The following is a 23,652-nucleotide window of genomic DNA, read 5'->3' on the forward strand; positions in this document are numbered from 1 at the left end:
TTAACATGAGTCATACATCAGCAACCCCCCCCCCCCCCCGGGGGACAGAAAACGGTACCATCTTCGATGAGAGCGTGCACATTCCCTGGTAGCTGAGAAACCAGAAACTACAAGGGACCGCATACGATAAACGCTTCCAACGTAGGATCTACAAGAAATCTGATCAGCCAAAAAAAAATCTATAAAGACAAACAATAGACTACAAGGCTAATACTACGTCAAAGACTTTCGAGATACCAAAATGACAAGAACCGATAGAGCAGGATCGCAACGTGGACAGCTGTTTCGTCCTTCTTGGGACTCGTCAGCACTGTGTAGCGAAGATATGTAACGCCAGCCCAAGACCCAACGCACATAAATTGCAAAATGACCCGTTCCAGGAGCCCTGCCCGTTCCAGGAGCCCATCACTATATCAAGTTCCGTACTTTGAACTCACTTGCGCCCCAAACTACGCGTTGCCATATCACGTGTTTCAGGGCGCAAGGAGACAAAGTGTCACGATTGGTGTCTCGAAAAGCAACAAATTAAATATGGCTGGACAAGGCCAGCCTAAACTGATATCTGAGCCCGCGAGATTGTCGCGCCATATATTTTTCTTATGCGCTAGACTGGATCTAAATATACCGTGACGAAATCGTTTTCAAAATCCTCCGTTTTCAACCGTCCACACGAGTACAGCAAAACTGCGTTTTTAAAAATCACCACTGTGGAGAGCGTTTTTGAAAAGATGCGTTTTGGTGACTGTTTTCGCCGGATACGTGTGGGCGGAAAGCCAAACCGGAGAAAAAAATCTCCGTTTTCAAACAAAAACGGGTACGTGCAATGCAAACCAACAGTTCTCATGTTGCTCGGGTGTAGTTTGCCAGCAAAGACAGCCTGAAATGCTGAAAGGAAGAAGCCATGGAACAATTGGCCATTGGTGAGAAATATCACACGTTTAACATCGAGAATCGAGTCAAATGTTCAGTCACCTATAGGCTATCTGAACGAACAGTAATTAAGAAGGGACTGTGTCCTCTGCGTTTCTAGAAGTATTTAGGAAACAGTTAGAGGTCTTCACACAAATGACATGATGGTTGCTAACATTATTAAACTTTAATTTCCTTCGCTCTAAAATGTGCACTTTATTTTCCTCTATATAACTTTGTGATGAAATATTTAAAATAGCCCAACATACCGAAAGCTTTAATACTGACTAATAACCCTAAATTCTGGAAAGAACATTTTCGTTTTAACGGGTGGTAAAAGCTTTGGAGGACAAGAAGTTGACTTTTGTTTCTTGTGGTGACACTATTACAGTTGCAGTCAGTGGAGGATCTAGGCCCACCCCCCCCCCCAACCCCCTTATTTTGAGTAAAAAAGGAAGAAATGGCAGAAGGAAGAAAAGCCGGCAGGGCAAGCAAAACAACCCCCCCCCCCCCACCCCTCCTCCCTTAGCTCAAGGTCTAGATCCGCCACTGGCAGTTAACAATGACAGAGAGGTGTTTTCGTGGGGTAAGGGGGCACGCGGCCGACTTGGTCATCCTTAAGATGAGGATTGTTGCACACCCAAACGTGTGCCATCAGCGCTCAAAGTCAAGGTGCTTTCCTTGTCCTGTAGCCATAATGTAACAATGGTGCGTGGAAAGGTGCTCTGAAAGGAAAAAAAAAAACAGCTCCTGGCCTTCTCATTGGCTAGTTTAGTACATATTCATCTATTACTTTCAATTTGTCGACTGCTCAAGAAAATTGGAAACTCCATTTCCATCGCACGGTTACGAGCGTTAATGTAGATTTTTTTTATGGTACAGTTTCTTATACCATGCCGTAGAAAATACAGCCAATCAGAATGCAAGAAAGCCGTTGCATATTCGTCGTTCTTAAATTTTCAGCCTCGGATATTGCGTTTCTAGTGTCCTGATTGGCTAACTAAATCACAGTTATCAGCTCATATACTGCAGTTTGACCTCATATGAAATGATCGCGCGCGTAAGTGCCTGATAAATTTTTAGGTAAAATTCAGCTACAATTTCGAAACGTTCACAATTTGATAAAATTTAATAAAACAGTTATTCCATTCACGCTTGTTTGATATGCGATTGGTTATAGCAAACTCGGCACCACGCGCCTCGTTGGCTATTTACCATCTCATATCCAACGCGCGCTCGTGGAATAATTGGTAGTCCATCTAAACTTCCCATCGTGCAACGCATTGATTGTGTGGGGCTATGTATTTTCTATGGCATGGTTATGCAAAGGTTTTTCGTCACTTGTATTTTCTTGGTATGCACACTCGCCTAAAGGCTTGTGTGTACGAAGAACATACGAGTGACTTGTGGGATATTCTACGGTATACCACTCGAAAGCATTGCGTAACTAGTATATATCATCTGAACATCACGATATACGACAACCCACTGCACGAAAACGGAATTATAAAGTGCACTGTAATAGGAAAAAAGGTTGTTTTAGTTGATGGCGAACGATTTTGAATGACGCCGTCTTACGTAAAATTCTTTAGGGGTCTTTTCACGTGCTGCGTGGTTTTTCAAGTTCATCGGAAGGTACTCCTCGTCGAAGGTTACAAAGAACCAGGAAACAAAAAACATTGCCGCCGGGAGCTTGTTTGGTCAAGATGGCCTAATAATGGTCCTGATCTTTCTTTCTTTTTTGCATGTTTATGGGTTCTACCAGCAAAAAGCAAGTAACCATGATGCTGAAGGCAGATGTCACAGTGAGTAGAAATAAAGATGATCAGCAAGAATAATATCAAACAAACTCAACTTGTTTTATTTACAATATAGGCCCTAAAATATGTGCTTAGTCAGATGTCCATACTTCAAAATAAAATAATATTTCATTTCTCATGTTAGTAATAATATTAGCACCTATTAGCAGTATTTTATATGCAGGATGTTAAAATTTATATCTAATATATTTTTTCCACTAATGCTCTGAAGCCTATATAGACGAAAATTTATATTAACATACTTAGTAAAGTTTTCACTCGTATTTCATCAATATATCATGTCACAATGTTTCATTCATAAAGTTCCGCAACATAAAAAATTTCCAAAAGAAAGGATCTGGGGTGCTTACCATATTTGGTGAAATAGACCATTTTATATTCATTTTTTTTGTTTTTTGGAAAATTTTCCGAAAATCCTTTTAGAAAGGAGAGTAAAGCATAATTTTGTAAATTTGTGTACTTAATTATTACAAGTTTCTTCATACGTTACTGGTACGCAATTCTTGTCCTTAACAAAGACTGGCGCCAATAGCAGATCTGCATGTTATCGTCATTTGACTACAACTACCAGAATCCTTCCCTTTTTCTGTTTCTTATGTTAATTAGGGTAATTGTTATTTAAACCCCACTGGGAATTCAAAATTTAAACAACAGAGAAAAAATGAAAGGAATTCTGGTAATCGCCTATAAATATAACCAATATCCATAGGTCTGCAATACATGCACAGAGATTTGTTTCATTGCAAGTGTTAAGAACATGTCTTGTCTCTCATTTCATTGGACAGCTTGTGTTTTTTGCCGCCATTTTGGGAAGGACCCCTAACCTCTGAATTGGAAAATTTATTCATTTTAAATGATGTAAACAGCACATCCACAGGAATTTCACACCTGTGTGCGTCAAGTTGACACAACCCTTTCTAAGAAATATCAGCAAAGGACATAGGTCTGCTTGTTTTTCTTGGAAGGGTGCACATGAAATAATAATCAGATCAAGAAAGAAAAATAATATTGGATGGAGGATTATTGACAATGAATTGAAATATTACCCAGCACCTTTGTTGGTCTAGTTAATCAATCAACACCATTCAAACTTACTAAAGTGGCCCATTTTCATCCTCCATACATGTACATTAAAAGACACCTCATGCTACTTCAGAAAAACCCATACCCTCCCAGAGAGGTTATGGTTTAACCCCTTCTCCCACCCCTCTAGTAATTCCAGTTTAACTTCATACTTTGCTTTCAAATGTTTGGCCTTCGAGATTCCCACCATCACCACCACCCCCTCTCCCCAATCCACTGGAATTCCCAGTGATCCTCTGTAGGGTCAGGTTGAATATTTTTTGGACACACTCGTTACAAGAAAAAGAAACCCCAAGGATGGTCACTGCGAATTTTGAGGGAGAGTACGGCAAATCAAAAGCCACCCTTTTTACAAGAAAATGTGAAACTAAACTGGAATTTTGAGAGGGTGGAGGCTTGAAACCAAAAATCCTTTCATGGGAGGGGTATCAATATTTTCTGAAGCAGCACATTCACCAAAAATCCACTCTAGCTTAAACACTTCATCGCAAAGAAAATTCAAATTTCCCAAGCTAATGAATTATTTTCAAAGGCACATGTCTGGGTCAGCATTACTTGACAAGTTGGACAATGGACCCATGGGTGTTTTCTCCCATTAAAAATTAGGTTGAAAAGGACAGGATGAAAATAAGCTCCTGTTTGGTTATTCTTTCAAGTCACTTTCAATCTCGGAAATTCTATATGTACACTAAGTGTTGAATATGCAAAACCATTCATATGAAAATGAGTTCCACTTTTCATGCAGATCAAACTCATTTTCATAAACGTTTTGCACAAAGACTCTTTTTGAAACAGAGACACAAGGTAACTTGGAGAGGGTCTACTGATTTACAGTATGTAAACATTATTATTTGCCATGAGTCACTTCATTATTCCACTCATGCCCACATTAACCCCTTTTAACAGAGTAATGTATTAGCACTCCTCACACCCAGACCTGACAAAGCTTACTTACTTCAGTTTCCCTTTACTTGAGAGAAGGCATATCTGCAGCTGAGAATTTTTTCGCGTACATGTATGTCCAATCAAGTGCAGACCTGCTGTGAGATCACCCACAGCTCTGCATGTTTAGCTGTCTGACTACAGTCTTATGCACAAATGCGCACAATCATATATTGATTTGCATTTACGGCACAGTCATGACCGCGCAATAAGTCTTTAAAACAAATTCTCAGCTGCCAGACTGACTGATGCTCTGCAATGTCAGCCTCTTTAAATTGATATTGCCTGATTGCTTTATGCGACACCAAAGGCATTTGTTTAGACTTCTTCATGTTCCTTGTCTTCTCTGTCCTTTTCTTTGAGCTGTTTCTGGTGATTCTTGGCTCTTTGGTAAAGAAAGACTCCACAAGTCACCATAACAGTTCCTACAGCACTGAGGGCAGTGACCTCATTACCAAACACCAATACAGACAGCCAAATTAGAAAGGCTCTCTTCACTGTGTTCGACACACTGAAACAGAAAGCAGCTTACTCCTTCAGACCACATCTCAAAATATAGAAATAATCATCTTTGCCTATGTCCTATATTTCTTTAATTTATGATAGTTGTGAGAATTTAACAGTACATCAAGACAATATTCCTAAGCCATCAGTAAAGGTTTTCTTTATTCTCACCGCATCTGCTTGATGTTATATGGATTGTAAAGGAGAGAAAATAGATGTTAATCACTCAGTTAAGTGTTAGATCCAAAGCAAAAGAAAGTGTTCAGGTCAAAGCAGCCACAGACCTGATTTCTATCTGTACCTCAAAGTGACCTGGAATGTTGCTTCTCACTCTCGACATAATGATAGTCATTCACAGTAGCCGCCCCCTCCCAGCTCTCTAGCCAGTTTCCCAGTGTATTTTTATACTTCTAGGGGGAGATAGGCATACACCTCTGAGAATAGAGTGTTTTCACATGACGTCACCACAGCCATATTCATTTGGTGTTCCAAAACAATGTTACGACGGCAATGTTGGTGTGCCAAGCCAATCTTGTGGGAGTTGCAGTCTTTTCTTATGTAAACACTTTTCTTTGCTCTAGTATATTTGCATGGTTGCTGGCCACGGAGTGAAAACACCCTATAAAGCAACTTTGTCAAGTCAATGACTCCAAACAAAGCATCAAAACACTAACCTAAATGTAACTGGGGATATAAGAGACATCAATCCAAATGCTGTGAGGCTTTGCATGTAAAACATGAATCCATTCAATAGAAACATAAAAATCAAATATTTATTCTCTGTTAACTTGATTTCTCCAGGCCACTCCTGAAAGAAAGGAAGGTAAAAGAAAAACAGACACTCAGGTCTCAGTGCTGGCCTCAATTCTGCCAATTGAGTCACTCTACTTTGTTACACATTAGTTAATTGGATCTATCTCTTTTGTTGATGGTCAAATTAGGGGAACCTTTGAAATAGCTATATTGCAGAATGAGTCAGCAGTCAAACATCATTTTAATTTGTTTATAAAGGTGTACAAGTAATACAAAAGGGTCTTATAACTTGAAACAAAGCAGAATTGATTACTAAACCTTATTTGTGTGACAAGCTGACGAAAACTGCTGTAATAAGTAATGCTACTCTTCTTGACTGGAAGGTCATGCTTGACAAGATACTAAATAATCTAATAAACTATCACAACATGTATCATGCAAAACAGAGATTCCATTCTTGTTCCAGTCATACTTATCTTCAAGAAAAATTATACTTACTAGAAAGAACCAGAAAGGAAGTTGAACAGCAATAGCAGCAACACTTGTATAAAACTGAAGTTCTGGTGGACTAGAAGGACAAAAGGATTTTTGATAACACTTTTGCTTGACTGCATTTTCTTGATTCTTTGTCAGTTATAATTTTTTCGTTATGTTTGGTTTCAAAGAAAATTGAATGCCAAAAACAGGGTCAGATGAAATTTGTTATCTTGGTAAATGATGACCCCATCCTAGCAAAAAAAGTAATGTTATTGGGTAAGGTCAGGGTGGTTTCCTGTTGCAAGAAGAAAGCAATCCCTCTTTCAACTTCACTTACTTCTGCTCATCCCTATCCCTGTTTGATCAAACTATGTAATGAAAAATAGAGTATGAACAATCCCTCATTCAGTCAATTCTGGGAGGTGGACAGTGCTCAGGTCACCATGGTCCACTTTAGCAAAGGAAGGTCTCAACTCTTACCTGTAAGGATGATCGCTGCTAAGAAGCTTCTTTGAAAAAACATTCTGAAAGCTGTGAAATAAGGGAAAAATTTGATTTCTTAATTCCAGTCTGTAAATTAAGGATCTTCAACTTCGTCATGAACATTCTTTATACAGTGCATCAGTAGTGCAGTCCAGTTTGTCAACTGTAATTAGCTTTTAAATGGGTAACTATTGTAGGTCCCTCTGGATACCAGGCTTGTGGTTAAGATTTTTTCTTTTTAGTTCCAAGTTCATGACAAAATGAATAACATTAATTTTTTATTAATAACTTTTAAAAAATAGCTCAAAGAAAATATGTGTGCTGATTAGCTAAAAACTGTATTTCTATTCAAAAATTACATTATGAACTCGAGATTTCTATTGCCTGATAGTTGATGAAGGCATAACCCGAGTCAACTATCACTCATAGGAATCGAGAACGAATAATCTATTATTGTTCAGCAAAGTATAAATCTCCTAGTTGTTCAAAACTTCTTCATAGACACTTCAAAAATGCAAAGAAGCGGTTACCGGTTTGTTAACAACTGCACAACGCTATGCTACTCACTATCTACTACAGAATAGATAGTAAGTAGTGTAGCCAATCAGAGAACGGGAGAGCACATTATTGTCATTTGTATCTTCACCATCTACGGGTCTATTACAAACTCACGACGTGACCAGCTCCCAGATGGCTTGATAGTTCAGCTGGTAGAGCACTGCACTGGTATCATAGAGGTCATGGGTTCGAATCCCATTCAGGCCTGAATATTTTTTCAGGCTTTAATTTCACAACTGCTTAAGTTGTGTACAACTGCAATGATCAGTCATGTCTTCATACCTTTCTCCGCAGTTCAAATATATGGTCTTCTATACATTCATTTGTATTACTGATTTGTTGATAACATTTCCTTGTTAATCATTGACAAATGTTATCATAACGATTTTTTAAAGAACACCTTCAAATAATATTGCCATGCCACTCTTGAATAAGAGCTGCAGCTGAAACACTAAAAGATTTATGGAATGCCACAATGTTCAATCAAGTAGAAATGTGCTGATTAAAAATTCTGAGTTATAATGTCTGAAGCAACTCACCAATCCATAACGTTATTCAAAAGAGCAGAAACAAATCCAACCATGTTAAAGCTGAGCTCAGTAGCGGTACAAAGTGAGAGGCCAGCCATAATGGGAATAAGAGAAAGGTTTACAAATAGACTTGAGTTGTCCCCTGTAACACAACATGACAAAATTTGTGAGCAAGTTCATGGATATCACTGCCTTGAGTAGCTATCATACTCGTCTTAAACTTAAAATCTGAGTTCTCAGAATTTGGTAGTATTAAAAAGCAAATGTTTAATTATTATCTCAAGTAAGGGCAGTTGACATTTTCACAGGCAAGCTCTCAAAAGAAAATGTTGTCTTGAAGTGCCAACAGCAATTATTTCATGCCAGGTGAAAGCGTGGATCAAAATTCAGATACACATATTCAGTAAATGTGGCAAAAGATTGTCGGATAGTTTCCCAGGTAACAATCATTTCTGCCAACGCTAAGTACCAAAAGTGTAAATATGAGTGTCCACACTATGGATGTGTCATTATTATAGAGGTGCAGCTTTCTAAACAAGCGACTAAGTTTCTTTGGCACCAAGTGAACTGACTGTAAGGTTGAGTGAGGTGTCAGGAAGGATTGACTGTATTCTATACACCCCTACCCTTCACCCAATTTTTATCTTCAGTACAAAAAGCATTGTTCTAAGAACGTAAATTTTGATAGTCAGAGAAGTCCTTTAACAGGCACATGACGAAATGATGATATTGATAAAGTGAAAAAGGAATTCAATATGGAGCTGCTCATTTACAGGCAAAAACATTTTGCTTAGTTTTAAACAAATGGCAAATTCAACTTATCTCAATCTTTAAAGCCTGGCACGTTTTCACTGGATTTTGAAAATGCTTATTATTGATAAAAGGTTAATAGTCTGATATAAGTCAGTGAGATACTCACCTAGCATAAGCCAAGCAATTATTGCAGTGAAAATTGGTGCAGAAGACTTAATAGTTTCAGAGAAAGAAACAGCTACATACTTCAAAGTAATGAGGGAACACACTATTGTTGCAAACCTGGGAAAAGAAATAGAAGAAAAAAAACTTTGAAATTCGAAATTACATCAAAATTGCTATGGAGATCTGATGTAACTGAATAAGAAATCAGCCAAGTTCATTGAGCGTTCCCTTTTAAAACTGAAAAAGTTATTCCATGCAATTACTGTCAGTGGTGGTTGGACCCTCCCTCGCAGCCGTTACTAGAGTCGTCACACATCGCATCTCCCCCACTAACTGAAGATTTTGTTATTCTTGTGGGAAGCCAACAAACAAATCAAGCACCTAGAGCAACTTTCTACTATTTTTTTTGGAGTTAGATCCATAGGATATCTCTGAGATGTCTGGCAAAATCTCGTAAAGGAGGTGGTGAATTTACATGGGAAACTGATGTCATTGACAAACTACTGATACATGATTGGTTTCAACACGAGCAATAGGCATCGCATGATTGGTGCATTCTGTAGTCATCACCTGAACTCTAAACAAAGGAAAACAAGTGCGGTTCAGATTTAAGCAGCCGTTAGTGGGGGAGATGCATTATGTGATGACCCTAATAACGGCTGCAAAGGAGACTAGGTTGGACCAGGTCTAACAAGATTGAATCTCTGACCCAGGGGTGTTGGCTTGTAAAATGCACATAAAATGATATGATATCAATGAAAGTTTTGTATCCATGGATTATAGCCAAACTTAAACATGTACTCTGGTAGGAACCACTCTTGGATGTAGCACCATTGCAGTGGCTTCCCAATATTATCTGCCACTAGTTAATGCTATTAAATAGCCTCCTCAATCTAACAAATGTTTTAGTGGCACGTCAAAAGAACATCCCTTAATTTATTATTTGTGTAAATCTCTTCACTGGTTTGCTTCATGATTATGGTATACCTATTGTGCAGCTGTTAAGACAATGATGATTCAGATCTGCAACCTTTTTCACGACACTGGGGAAATCTTTGCTCAAAATACTACTTCACAATTTTGCATAAGGACTGGATCAAGCTATATAAAAAAAAAAATATTTAACTCTGAGCGAGAATGGTATTAGTACATGTACATCCCAAGAAATCTGAGCCCAGGACAATCAATAAGTACTTTTTGTGTGACAGAGGTTTTTAACCTCCAGATTCTAGAAAGATTCAGGACTTAGAATTTTTCCAGCCTAAAGTTTATCAGCGTTTGAAAGCCAATATCTCCTTCAACTTAAGTTAACTGCTAAAAGCTCAAATCACCAATTTGAATTACTACTTAAAATTGAAGCGCTCTTTGATGGTTTGGAGTCAATTTATATCTAGTTTAATGCCTTTTCTCAGCGAAGGCAAATGCTCATGGGGAGAAAATATAAACAATGGCATCAGTAAATACATTCCCTATAAATAAGTAATTCCAGTCTCATTTAGATCTCTCTTCCTTACACCCTCCATGGGAAGTGCAGTGACCATTTCAGATTTGCACCCTGGCCAGGGTCATTGCATCTCCTCCACAGGAATAGAACTGAGCGTACGTGTAGGGCTTGAAAAAGGTGCTGTCCAGTCATCCAGAACAAGTAGACTTCTCTTCTGGGCAAGTAGTTTTTCATTCTCCCTTGCCCAATGGACAAGGGATCAGGCAAGTCGTCTGCCAGCTAAATCATTGAAAGAGCAAACTAAGATTTGTCCAGGGCAAGCAAAATTTGAGAGCTACCTTTCACAAGGGCAAGCTGGAATTCGAGTTTTTTTCAAGCCCTGAATGTACAGTGAGAAACCTATATTATGTTGCTAGGTTACTCGTGATCTATTCCAGAGTGAGACACTTAGATAGTTTGGGATCAGTAAAAAGAATGGTATGTGCAAAATAAGGCAATGGGTCTTCTTCCTTTATACTGCTCCCTAAATAGCCAAATGTCAGGAGAAAAACAGCTGTATCCCATGGAGAGGACCAACAGCACTAATCAATTAAGACAATAGTAAAAATAATCACCTCATCCAACCCAAAATTGCCATGTTACGAAAAAAATAAAATCTATGTCCATCTTGATGATGGCCTGAAGTCCGATGGAACAAACAACATGGCAGATACATCTTGAGTGCTCCAAAAAGCACAGAACACACCATCTGGGTTTCTCCAAGTATGCCAGCATCGCCATCTAGTGTTGATAAAATGTACTTGTTTGATATAATAGAACCAAAACTGAAGACAAACCAAAGTGACATCATAACACTTTGCCGCACAAATGTCTCCTTTATCTCAAAGGTGAACGTTTTGTGTTGCCTTGGTGACAATGAATTCTGTGATGGTCCTTCGTGAGTCTTCTTTGCGACAATTGGAGCCATGTGGGAAGCCAGTGTGGATGAGATGAGAGTTGAGAAACCTGCCTTGCATCTAACAGACAAACGTTCTTATGTATTTTAAATGCCTTGAAGATATTTCCATAGTAGTAGTCTTGATTTGGTATTGATATGTTATAGCATTGTCCTTCTATCAGCAAAAAACTGTATATTGAATGACGGACATTTGCAACTCAGACTCCATAAGATGTATTTCTGTGCTGGAAAACTGCAAAAAGAAGGCATAATGATAACAATTTTTTTGGATTAAGAGGTCTGGTTTACCACTTCTGGCGTAAGCCAGACGGTTAACTCTTGTCTCTCCACCCAGGTGAAAAATGTATTACCACTTACATTATGAAGAAAACTTTCTGAATTTCTTGGTACTGTAAATGTTCTTTTGTTTCACTATTTGGCTAATTTGAAAACCAAAAGAATTGCCTATTTCAGGCAATATGATTACTTATTTAGACTTTTTAAGTACTACTGTGATGAAATCTTTCACCCTTGAGTTTTTAGGTCTATCACATACATGTACATTAGAATTCCACAAAAGGTTAAAAACCCAGTTTACCCTTTGGAAATATCTTCATTAGTTCTGGGGATATAAGGTTTGAAAAATGTGAAAAATATGTAAATGACAGGACTGATGATGTCATACACGCAACCCAATAATACATGAAGTATATAAATAGAGCTATCTTGGGCAGTTTGCGATTGCTGCAGAGACCATTGAAACTTAGTAGGCTAATAGATCTACAGGAAACACGCCTATAGCTGTAAAAGGCCATGAACTTAACCTAACATATATTTTAACATTTCTGATACAAATTGGTTGAGATATATCCTTCTTCATCATGTTTGATCAAAGTTTGGTTGAGTTTATGACGTTATCACCTGGTAATTTGCATATTTGTAAAGCTTGAACATCTTTGGAATGAAAAGAGATATTGAAAAATAGTAAAAAGCATTTTTCTTCTTGGACAGACTACTTGTTTACGTTTGAAATGGCTTAACACAAAATATATATTGTTTTCTGTCCAACTGATCCTAAAACGGTCGCTCCAGCGATCAATAGTATAAACTTTGCCGTATTTATTATTAATTAACCAGTTAATATCGAGCACTACGAATGTGGAACAATTGCATTGTCAATTTTGGTACACGTATGTAATTTTTCAAATATTAAAGTATCTCTTTATCCTTGACAAAGTACTTTAGGTACATGATCGCAATTACCATGTATATGTCACTTTTGCTTTTCAGAAATTAGCTAAGCTTACGCGATGCTTGGCACAATGTCCAACAGAACAATAATCACCATACTAGCACTATTTCTGGTTCTCATCATTATTATTTTTTTAAGCTTCCAAGATCAGTGTCAGCTCTTGTAGTGAATACAGAGCATGCAGAGTATAAAGCACATTGTTTAAATAAAAAGATATAAAGGAAAAACACCATGTATCCGCGCGCGCGGCTGCCTGCAGCTGCTAATACATTTATCGTGAATTTCCTTTCAAGTACTTCGCGAGGTATACAACTCTTTAAAACAACGGCGGACAAGGCAATTATCGGTATTTCGTTGCAGACAGTTTACTTACCGATGTCGTTATAGAGATCTCTGCATTATCTCGGAGGAGTTTAATATATAACTGAAGATGACCTGCAAATTCCGGATATTGGAGTCGATATTGGATTGACCTGAGCCGAGCCCGTAGTTTCAGCAGCAGCAACCTTCTACTTAGCCTAGTACGTCAAATACACTAAACAAGGTGTAGCAAAAAACATCCCAGTTTGCGCCTGCGCACTGCAAACCATTGGAACGATGAAAACACGTTGCAGAGCAGAGAAGCTGCAGTACGAGAAGAGAAAGAACGGGCTTTCAGGAGAAGCCACTGGCTGTGTGACCTGGTATGGTTTACGTGGAAATGGAAAAAGTAATGTTTTTTTGAAATATTGGCCTCGTTAGCTGGAGTCAAGAAAGGTTTTTTTGACGCGAAAACATCTTTGGCGTGTTCGAAGTTTATCTCGAGATCGGAGTGGAGTTCGCCAGAAGGCGAGGCCACTATTTGTAACTGACACCCTCTCGTATTCCAAACAAGTTCGGAGAATTGAAGACACTTTGAACAGACTTTGACGTAAGGTCATCGCTCAACAAGAGGAGACTTCTTTCGCTGACAAAGAGAGATTTCTGTGTTCGAATTGTGCAAAGGCGTGGACTTTGAAATCTTTGAGTACACATCTGATGCGAGTGTGAAGTGGATATAAGCTTACTTGCTTATTAATATTTCATAAACAAACATCTTTATCGCCAGCGCATCACAGATGGCCTCGAAATCAAAAGAACAGCAAAGTCCTGTGAAGCGGAGATTTTCAAGCCCCCTGGGAAATCAGAAATATGTTACTAAAGGTATTCCTCCTCGCTTCAAAGCGAGTTTGAAAGATTTTCGCTCTTTTGGTCCCGTGAAGCAGAGCAAGCAAAGAGGAGATCTGGGACCTAACCATGGAAGACCGTGGAGGAAGCCTCAGAAAGGTGCAGCTGTCAGGTTTCATTTTGGAGGGAACAGTGCAGACCCACTGAACTTGAACAGTTTAATAGATCGTGATCCCGCCATTGTGACTCCACAGGCTTCACCATTGTCTGTACACAGTGAATCCCCAGTTGAAGTGTTGGAACCACGTGATAAAACTGACCCTCTTAATCTGAAAGGCTTTCTTCCAGAGCCTGAAAACAATACAACTCATGTCACACCAAAGAAACGCAAGAAGAAGAAGCGACCTCAGAATACTCAGCATGATACAGAAAATGAAATAGGACCAAAAGAGCAATCAAGTGTATTGAGTCAACAACATGGGACACTTTCTGAGGGCAAAAGGAAGAGAAAAAAGAACCCTGTAAAAGCAGAGGAATTGTCTCATGGCAAAAAAGTTACTGAAGCGAGCATATGCGATACTGATCAGTGTGCTGCAAAGTCAGCAAAAACCAATGATAAGTCAATAAGTGTAGAAGAACTTGAACCATCACCCAAGAAGAAGGCCTCTATCTCTTTAAAGACTTCAGTGGAGGTAGATAACATAAATCATGCTATCACTAAAATAGAAGACTCTTCTTCAGCTGTTAAACTTGTAAAGACCTCAGAGAAACATCGAGAAATCAGAAAATGTCATGGATCGCACAAGAGCAAGGATCCTAAGAGAGAGAAACAAAACTCATCCGGGAAACATAAGAGAAAGGAGAAACTCTTTATCTACGGCAACTACAATAGATACTATGGTTACAGAAACCCACAGTGCAGTCAAGATTTAAGACTAAAATGCTTCAATAAGGAGTGGTTCCAAGGAAAGGCTGTTTTAGACTTAGGTTGTAATGTGGGTCATGTAACGCTGTCAATTGCACGAGACTTTAATCCACAAGCCATCACTGGAATAGACATTGATCCCAGCCTAATAAAGGCAGCAAAGAACAATTTGCGGTATTATGTGCAAAGTCAAGTTTCAGTGTCGGGAACTTCGAGAAGAGGAATAGATTTTCCATTGTCATTTTCTGTTACAAGTGGACCACTGGCTGCTCCTGTTGTTCTAGGCAGTGAAGAAAAAACTGCCTTTCCGCATAATGTTGTTTTCAAACAGGTAATAAACGTTAATTATTTTATTTAGTGATTTGATTAAGAGCTTGAGATTTCTGTTAGCATAGAAATCGAGAGCGAATTATCCAGTTGTTTTAATATACAAATCTACCAGTTGTTTAAAACTTAAACAACAATCTTCTTCGCAGATGCTTTGAAAATGCAAGGAAGTAGCTACATTTTAACAACTACACATTTCTAGGTTACTTAATATCAGAATAGAAACTGATAGTGAGTAGCATAGCCAATCAGAGAACAGAACACTGGCAGATTTGCACTAAACAGGAGTAGAGATGGCATACAGTAGTTGGTTATAAATAACGAAAATGCACATGTTGTACTTCTTACAGTTAACATCACTCTACTGTTACCACGTGATAAGATAACTTTAAAAGACTTCCTAATGGCCTCTGCATGAACTAGCAAATCACATTGTCGTAACCAGGAAGCAGAGATGACAATTGTCAGAATACAAATACAGAGCTGACAACTCCACCTGTCATACATGTACATTTCAGTATAACTCATTTGAAAGTAAAGCCATCAGAAAGTTGGCAAAAAACTTGTCAAAGGTCGATCAAAACTATCTCACATGGCAGTGGTACAGTGTTCTTCACCAATAATGCAAATGAAACATTATATTACAAAAAGAATAATAATAATAATTAGGTAAGTGCTGATGTACTCCGCAGGTTTGATAATAATATCATTATTATTTTTACTGGGGATCATAGGTGAAGTCTGTTGTTGTCGGTCACCTAGCTTGGAGGGTTTTTCTCCAGACTTTCTTCCTTCCCTAACATACAACAGTTCAGTTAAGTTCCACTTAGAACTGTGATAAGAGGAACTGCCAGTAAAATACAGCATATTTTAATATATTTGTATTACCACCATAAATCCAGAGAAAAGCATTTCCTCCAGTATTTACAAGGGTTCTTTGTTCAACTTATTGAAGCCTTATGTGGGATTTTTCTGAATAATCTGAAGATTTAAGTGATGGCAAAATAATTTTTTTTGTAACTCCTTTATTTTGTAACTTCTTGGTTGTTATATCTCTCCAGGAAAACTATGTTCCAAGCAGCAGTGATGGACTTTCCAAGCAAAGGCCTATATATGACATGATTTTGTGTTTGAGTCTCACAAAGTGGATCCATCTAAACTGGGGAGATCAAGGGCTTAAACTGATGTTCAAACGAATTTTCATGAATCTGCATCCTGGTGGAAGACTTATCCTTGAACCACAGCCATTCTCATCATACAAAAAGAAGAGAAATTTGACGGTAAGTGTTTACCATAGGAAATTAATTAGACAATTGCAAAACTCAAATGATCTTTTTCTAAGTGGTAAATTTTTCTTCATTTTGTCAGTTCTGAGAATGTCATCTCCTGCTTGTTTGATTACAATTACCTGAGGGGGCTGGCTAATAACAAGTTGTGGTTTTTCAACACTCAATGAAAATACAGCTTTATTGTTTGAATCTTCACCTGTGCTGTTCTTCCCCTGGATCAGATCACTTGTACAATAACAGATGCATTGTATCAAGCACTGTTGCTATGTTATGTGTGAATTTATTATAACTATTTCTGAACATTATTTTCCCAGGAGAAGATCCGTTCAAATTACGATGCCATTAGGTTTCGCCCTGAGCACTTTGTTGACTACCTTCTGTCTGAAGCAGTGGGATTTGCCACTTTTGAAGTTCTGGAGGTTCCACAACATAAAGCATCTGGTGAGAAAAAAATTCATGAAGTCCTAGGTTGTTTTTAACCATTTACCCAAAAACTCTAGAAATTTTGGTCAGAATGTAAAATAATTAATGGTGAGATAATTTTGCCTCAACCAACCAGAAAATTTTATTGGAATGCCATGAAAGGTAGTCCAAAATTTCCAACCTAAATATTTGAAGGCAAAGTGTGCTTACCATTTGCAATTCTTCACCAGTTCCAGCTGTCATCTTGGAATTACAATCAGTGCAAACTCATCCCAGGCTTTCTTGGCACTTTGGGGGTTGTTAAGTAAATGGTAAATGGCCAATCCAGATGGATCTTACAACCAAGGATTTTTGCTTACCATTTGTACAAACTATTGACAAAGTGGTTTCTCTATGCAAATGGTAAACAATCCTATTCTCTTAAAATAAATTCCTAATTGCCTTCGATCAGTACCAAATTACAAATTTCCACTTAAGAGCCAGTGCCCATAACTATGGACCAAACAACGGCACAAGTTGAAAAATCGATTTTGCTCATTTTTGCCCATAGACTGGCCCTAGCTAGTAAACAAATGGACCATAGTTAGTTTCTGCTAATGCAGCTTTTTTGGGGAGAAATTTGCGAAAAACGATTTTGCCCCGATTGAGCTCAAAATCTACTTCCTGTTATGCTAAATTTTCTGAAAATTTGATTGCTTTGCATGTGGCACAGCAGCTACTTGAGAATCTTTGAATGGTCTTTACATTCAGCTCAAATAAAAAAAAAAATAAAATAAATCGAGGTCTCGTTTGAGCCCGAAACGAGATCGAACAGAAACGCGAAATATTACGATGTGTTGCAAACGAATTATAGCACTAAAATATTGCCATATGTTTCTATGGGCTATATCTTTAAACCCCATAAAAACACTTTCTACGGGTTAACTGTACACCCATCTGTTTGAAAATCAAAGAACATCTCTGGGCAAATGGTTTTAAGTCGCCCGCCTTGGCCTGTGCTTCTTATAAATTTTTCCCTGAACCGCCGTGAGAATGTAAACAATTGCGTGATTCGTGCGGTCACCCTGAATACATAATTCGTTTCCAACAAACTGCAGATGGCTATCTTAGAACATTTGGGTGAAAAAAGAAAAACATAATGGACCACTTTTAACTTTAATATTTTGAAAGTCATCGCTTTGGAAATTTCGTTAATTGAAAACACCAATTAAAAGCAATTTACTTGGAGTTCGGGTGTTACTACTATGTCGTTTTAAGCTGTCGTTCTTTCTTCGATCATTTTAATTACAAGAACGAGTTCTAGAAAGAAAATCGTTCTAAGTTCATTTGTTAAGCGTAATGACAAGTTGATATTGTTGGTTTGTAGCCTTACGTGATCTGAAGGAACGCTACAGTGATTAAATTTGTATTTGTTGATTTGGACGGATCGATTTTCGGTTAAACTTTTTTATTTGTACCAGCACATTTAGTGCCTTTTCTCCTGCTATAAAGTCGGAAAAAGTAAAGTAAACAAATCCTAAAAGTTTAAATCATAAATAAGAGGCATCAACAGTGCGAGTGTCTCGGTAAGCTGTTAATTTGAACAATTACTGTGCTGGACGGATTGCTTTCCAGGTTACGCACGTACTATACATAATTTATAGTTGATTGTGTGCGAATGTTTCTGTTTCAAACAACTGAAATGCTCAATGCTTTTCTTCTTTTTTTCTTCAGTCTTAAAACTTAAGGTTAGAGTTAGGCTAAACCCTAAACTGTTTTGGTGGCCAACCTATTTTTGGCTAATTACTTAATCAAATTATATATATATTTCATTGAAATTCGCTCTTCCGTGGCCGACTTCCACGAACAAAACAAGATGGATGTTCTCTGTTTATTTAAGACCACAATCCTGGTCAAAAGTGTTGGGACAGTTACGGCAGATGACTTCACAGGCAGCCTCTCTTAAGACCAAAACTGCGCAAGCCCACCTACCCCCCTCCCCCCTGTCAATGTTGATAAAAATCTCGAAGAAAAAAAAATCTTTGACAATAACTCCAGAATAGCCACGTTTCATGAATTGTTCACCTCCTAGAACAATATTCTCGAACTAAAGAGACGATAAGATAGATATTCACGTCTTATTCCAATAATAACGATTTTTCAGCAATCGCATTCAGTTCCAACACAACTGTCTAAACACTTTCTATTGTCCCTTTTTCCTTTTTTCCCACATCCGATCTAGTCTTCAGAATAGCTTCATTTTCTTACAACATTGCTAGGGGGGAGGGGGGTCAATTGTACTTGCTTCTATTCATCTTTTGTTGTAATACGTTAAGGACATAGTTGAAATCGTGGGTTTTAGCGCACAAAAAGGGGAGGTGTCCCAACCACTTATGGCCAGGATTGTAGGTTTACACTAGAGGAAATTGTTCCGGATTTGTGATGAATCCGGAACGTTTTAGTGCCGGATTGCTTTTGCCGTTTACCTGACACAAAAGTGGACGAATCCAAAATAAAAACTCCCCGGTTTGGTCGTGTCTCCGGAGATTTTGAATCCGGAATTTAAAGTGGGAACTTTGAATCCGAAAACTTTTGAATCCGGAGAGTCGTGTAAACGATTTCACTCGAATCCAGATATTTTTCCGCCTGTGATCTTTTGAGTTTGCGGTGGAACGAAAATGGCGGATTACATGATCCAGTCGTAGTCGAGTCGTAGGCACATTGATGGCCATTTGATGGCGGTCGCTGGATGATTACCTCGTGCTGTTTCAGGTGTAGGTAATCACTTTTATAATGGGTAATGCCATATTCCTCGGAAACCCAATTTATACTTTACTGCACAGATGACGACGATGGCACGATCGAAAACCTTGACAGTTCTAGATATCAAGTAAAGACCAGAATAAATACCTGGAGGGACCTGACATGATGGACAACAGTACCGTGGTCAGCGAGTTGAAAGAAAACTTCAGACTGTCTCAACCTACCCCTAGCCTTATTTTCGGAGCCATTTTTTTTTCTTGTTGTCAAGGCAACAAACTGCTTGTTAGCCATTCCATCATGAATGTTCCCAGAGTTATCGTTGTGTGTAAACGGTTAAGAATCTGAATATCCTTTCACTGTAAACCCCTACTAATCCGAATACTCTAAAATTGATGAATCCGGGAACGTTTACGAGTCCAAAAAAACTCCTTTAGTGTAAACCTAGTCCTAGATCGACCACTGTAATGTTTATTTGTCTACCAGTGTTATGATCTGCAAATTTCAGTTAATTGATCGAACAACCAAAGTAGAAAAGATGGATTTTTTTCCCAGTATGATTGAAACTTAAATGCAATTTCTTCCTCAGCTAATTCAATTCAAGAAATTCCGGGTTTTCTAGCTGAGTTTGAGTATATTGTGTAGGTACAAATTTTCTACACAGCTAGCAGAGCTGAGATGCCGTCACGCAGTTAGTAGTTTATAGAATTTATGGTATTTCCACTTGACTTTATTTGTCAGTCAATGATTCGATTGCCATAAACCATAGAGGATTGGTTAAGTGTATCTCTAAAACTGAAACTGTATTGTAAGTTATCAGGGAAATCAATAAAATAAACAAGTGTTAAAATCATTACCCGGAGTACTGTAGTAACATTCTTTATTGGGGATGTCGTGGGTGTTGCAATGCAAATGAAAAAATATATATATTTATACTAACTTAAAAAAAGAAAAAAAAAAGGAAACATTTTCCATTATTTTATCCACACAACGTTTCAAAAATTGCTTTCATCGGATTGCTGGAAACGAATATTTACTTGAGAGTGGCTATCCATGTCACGCAATTGTTTACATTCCAACGGCAGATTTTGGGCAAAATCTATGAGAAACACAGGCCAAGGTAGACGACTTGAAACCATTTGCCCAGAGATATTTTTTGATATCCTAACAGGTGGGTGTATATTTAACCCGTAGAAAGTGTTTTTATGGTATTTAAAGTTACAGCCCATAGAAAAATATGGCGATGTTTTTATGTAATAATTTTCTTGCGACACATTGTAAAATTTTGCGTGTCAGTTTGATCTCTTTTCGGGCTCAAAACTAACTTTGATTTATTTTATTTTTCGCTCAGTCATACCACGAAGACCTGAACTGAATATAAAATCCATTGAAAGATTCTCAAGTAGCTGTTCTGCGGAGCGCGAAGCAATCAAATATTTGGAAAATTCAGCAAAACCGGAAGTAGATTTTGAGCCCAATCGGGTCGAAATCGTTTTTGGCATATTTCTACCAAAGAAAGCTGTATTAGCAGAAACGAACTATGGTCCATTTCTATTCTTTCTAGGACCTATCTATGGGCAAAATACAAGAGAAATCAATCTTTTGACTTGTGCCATTGATAGGCGATTTAGGTCCATTTTTATAGGCATTCACTCTTAACAAAAATAAAGTAATATTCTCCATTCCGCATTCTCCTGAATGCTCAGATACTTGATGGCTTATTCTTATATTTCATCTCTCGTCCTTGTGCCCTGTTGATCAAATCAGATTCAAGATAACACAGGATTTAATTGTCAACAATCAAATTTATTTTTTTACCTTATGTCCATGTGTGACAATCTTGAATCAGGGCATTGTCAAACTGTAATGCAGAATTAGAAATAAAAAACAACAAAGTATCAAAGTTTCAATCAGGGTATTTCATAGAACGTGACAACAGGCGAATTTCCATCTTCTATGGAAACAAAAGTAGTTGCCTGTTCTTACTTGAAGAAAAGCGTAGACATCTTTTGCAGTACAAGACTCATGCAGTCACATGGTAAATATCTTAAACCAACTGATTTGTAAACTACAGTACTTGCATGTAAAATTCCAATCAAAACCATTTCTCTTTGATTTGCCCTTCAGTCTTCTTACTATGAGCTATTTCAAACTCCTGCTATTCAAACTGTTTTTCATTTCCCCTGAGAGTTGGAAATAGTGGGATTAAACTGTAGTTAATGAGGCCTTGGTGCCACTTTGGCATAGCAGGATTGAGTGAGTGAGTTGAACTGTAGTTAAAACTCTGATTAACTTTGACTTGGATTAGCATTATTTGGCTTTTGAAAAACCAAGCCCACTGCATATAAAAGTTTACTCAGGCTGATTGCTTGCTAGGAGTAGTGTACTTGTACATGTATCAATAAGGCGAGAGTGATGGGCAACAGTTTAGAGAAGCCATTTAATATTAATATGGATGTTCAATTTGTCTTAATAGCACAGCAATAAAAGATGTGTTTTTTCCTCTTATTGCAGGTTTTCAGCGGCCTCTGTACCTTCTCACTAAGGCTTCAAATGACTAAGAGAAATCATCAGATGAAATAAACTAGGACTCGAATGTAATGTGCAACATTTGCAATGGTTTGCTCACACACAGCCGCAGCAGAGTGTCAAGAATTTGTTAGCAACTAGTTAACACCACCTACACTAAGTTCTGAGCTGCAACTTAAACTTGACAACATATTGCAATCTCCATACAGTGTTGAAAGAGTAGAGATGAACTCTCTCATAATTTGGCACATCCCTGCCAGAAAACGCACTCTAAACACATAGTCCCAGCCACATAGCAACACTATGTTTCTAACCTACCACGTGTTTTAGCAGAATCTCAAAATATAACTACATGACCCTCTGAACTGAAACTCTTAAAACCACAAGTGACAACATCTGTTTTTAATGTCAATAGGACAAAGAAGGTACTGGTGTCATTTTAAAGGCTTAATGCAATGTACCTCCTTAGATTTTGACTTGATTGTTTAAATTGTAATCAGCTGTTATCTCTGTCTTCTTTTTGCTGCGAGATCTTCAATACAATAATACTGTGAAACCTCTATTAAGCAGACACACACAGAACCTTCACTAAGGTTACACAGTGTAATAAACTTCTGCACTAGCTGTTACCTAGCTATCCTGAATTCAATTCTTGAACAACTTTGATTTTGTTTGTAATCTGTCTTCTCCATACTGTGTGGGCTTGTCAATTTTCAGTTGACTCTTTCATCAATCATGGCTTTACAGTTAATTCAATACTGCACACTGTAAATTTGGGCTGGTATGTGTTTATAGAGGTTTTAACAGTTCTACATCCCCTCAATAGTAGCCTGCAAACACAGATGGATTTCCGGCTTTTGTAAGCCAGAAAATTATGTCTGTGTTCGCAAGCTGCCTTGACAGAGGTGTCCACTGAATTTAGGTTCAGTTGTTAAGGGAAATGTAAGATGCTAATTTTGTTTCAGATTTAATGAAGAGTGTCTGCTTAATTGGAGGTTCACTTGCTGCAATAGAGGTACAATGGTTGTTTCATTCATTGTATGCTTGATAGTAACTCAGAATAGTTTTCTGCTATTTTTCTGACTGTTGACTGTTGACAGCTGACGGGGGTTAAAGGGTTAAAGAAGGAAAGCAGCATTTTAAAAAACCTTTCAATTTACATTTGGTCCTGGTTCATGTAATTGGTTTACCTATATTAATATGGGTAGATTTCAATGAAACAGGTTTACCGTTGTAACTTCTAGTAACCATATGGTAATATGGTTCTCTGAAATAAATGTTTTAGTCTGACAATGTGTTCATTGTTTTCAATTCATGTAGAGTAAAGTTAAAAGTAGGCTTCTTAGAATTGTGGAGGCATAGTGGCCTCGTGATTAGTGCGCTTAGCTCCAGATTGAGTGGTCGATTTATTGTGTTCAAACAAAGTTATTCATTCATTTATTCATTCAGTCTGGGTTCATGCCCTGGCTGGGGTCACTTTGTTGTGTTCGTGGGCCAGACACTTCACAGTGCCTCTCTCCACCCAGGTGTATAAATGGGTACCAATGAATTTAATGCAGGGGTAACCATACAATGGACTAACATCCAGGGTGGAATAGAAATAGTACTTCACGCTACAGAAACTGGGATAAGCTCAGGCCTGATGAGCCACTTGGCTCGTATGC

The 23,652-nt window shown here is 38.0% G+C and overlaps 2 protein-coding genes across 2 annotated transcripts; one reads left to right on the forward strand and one right to left on the reverse strand.

Moving 5' to 3' along the window:
* Positions 1 to 2,749: 2,749 nt before the first annotated feature.
* Positions 2,750 to 13,131, reverse strand: LOC110041718 (solute carrier family 35 member E2A-like). The gene is made up of 8 exons (XM_020747029.2): positions 12,984 to 13,131; positions 11,036 to 11,611; positions 8,979 to 9,094; positions 8,069 to 8,201; positions 6,969 to 7,019; positions 6,510 to 6,579; positions 5,933 to 6,066; positions 2,750 to 5,265 (listed from the first exon to the last, which is right to left on the reverse strand). The coding sequence occupies exons 2-8, from the start codon at positions 11,386 to 11,388 to the stop codon at positions 5,073 to 5,075; spliced, it is 1,050 nt and encodes a 349-aa protein (XP_020602688.2). The 5' UTR covers positions 11,389 to 11,611; positions 12,984 to 13,131; the 3' UTR covers positions 2,750 to 5,072.
* A 42-nt stretch (positions 13,132 to 13,173) lies between these two features.
* On the forward strand, positions 13,174 to 23,281 carry LOC110041717 (7SK snRNA methylphosphate capping enzyme-like). The gene is made up of 5 exons (XM_089277302.1): positions 13,174 to 13,293; positions 13,698 to 15,012; positions 16,070 to 16,288; positions 16,612 to 16,738; positions 21,974 to 23,281. The coding sequence occupies exons 1-5, from the start codon at positions 13,208 to 13,210 to the stop codon at positions 22,018 to 22,020; spliced, it is 1,794 nt and encodes a 597-aa protein (XP_089133428.1). The 5' UTR covers positions 13,174 to 13,207; the 3' UTR covers positions 22,021 to 23,281.
* The last annotated feature ends 371 nt before the right edge of the window (positions 23,282 to 23,652 follow it).

The sequence above is a fragment of the Orbicella faveolata genome, unplaced genomic scaffold (genome assembly GCF_042242905.1).
Source record: "Orbicella faveolata isolate gen_17 unplaced genomic scaffold, um_ofav_v1 contig_12, whole genome shotgun sequence".
In the NCBI taxonomy this organism is placed as follows: domain Eukaryota; kingdom Metazoa; phylum Cnidaria; class Anthozoa; order Scleractinia; family Merulinidae; genus Orbicella; species Orbicella faveolata.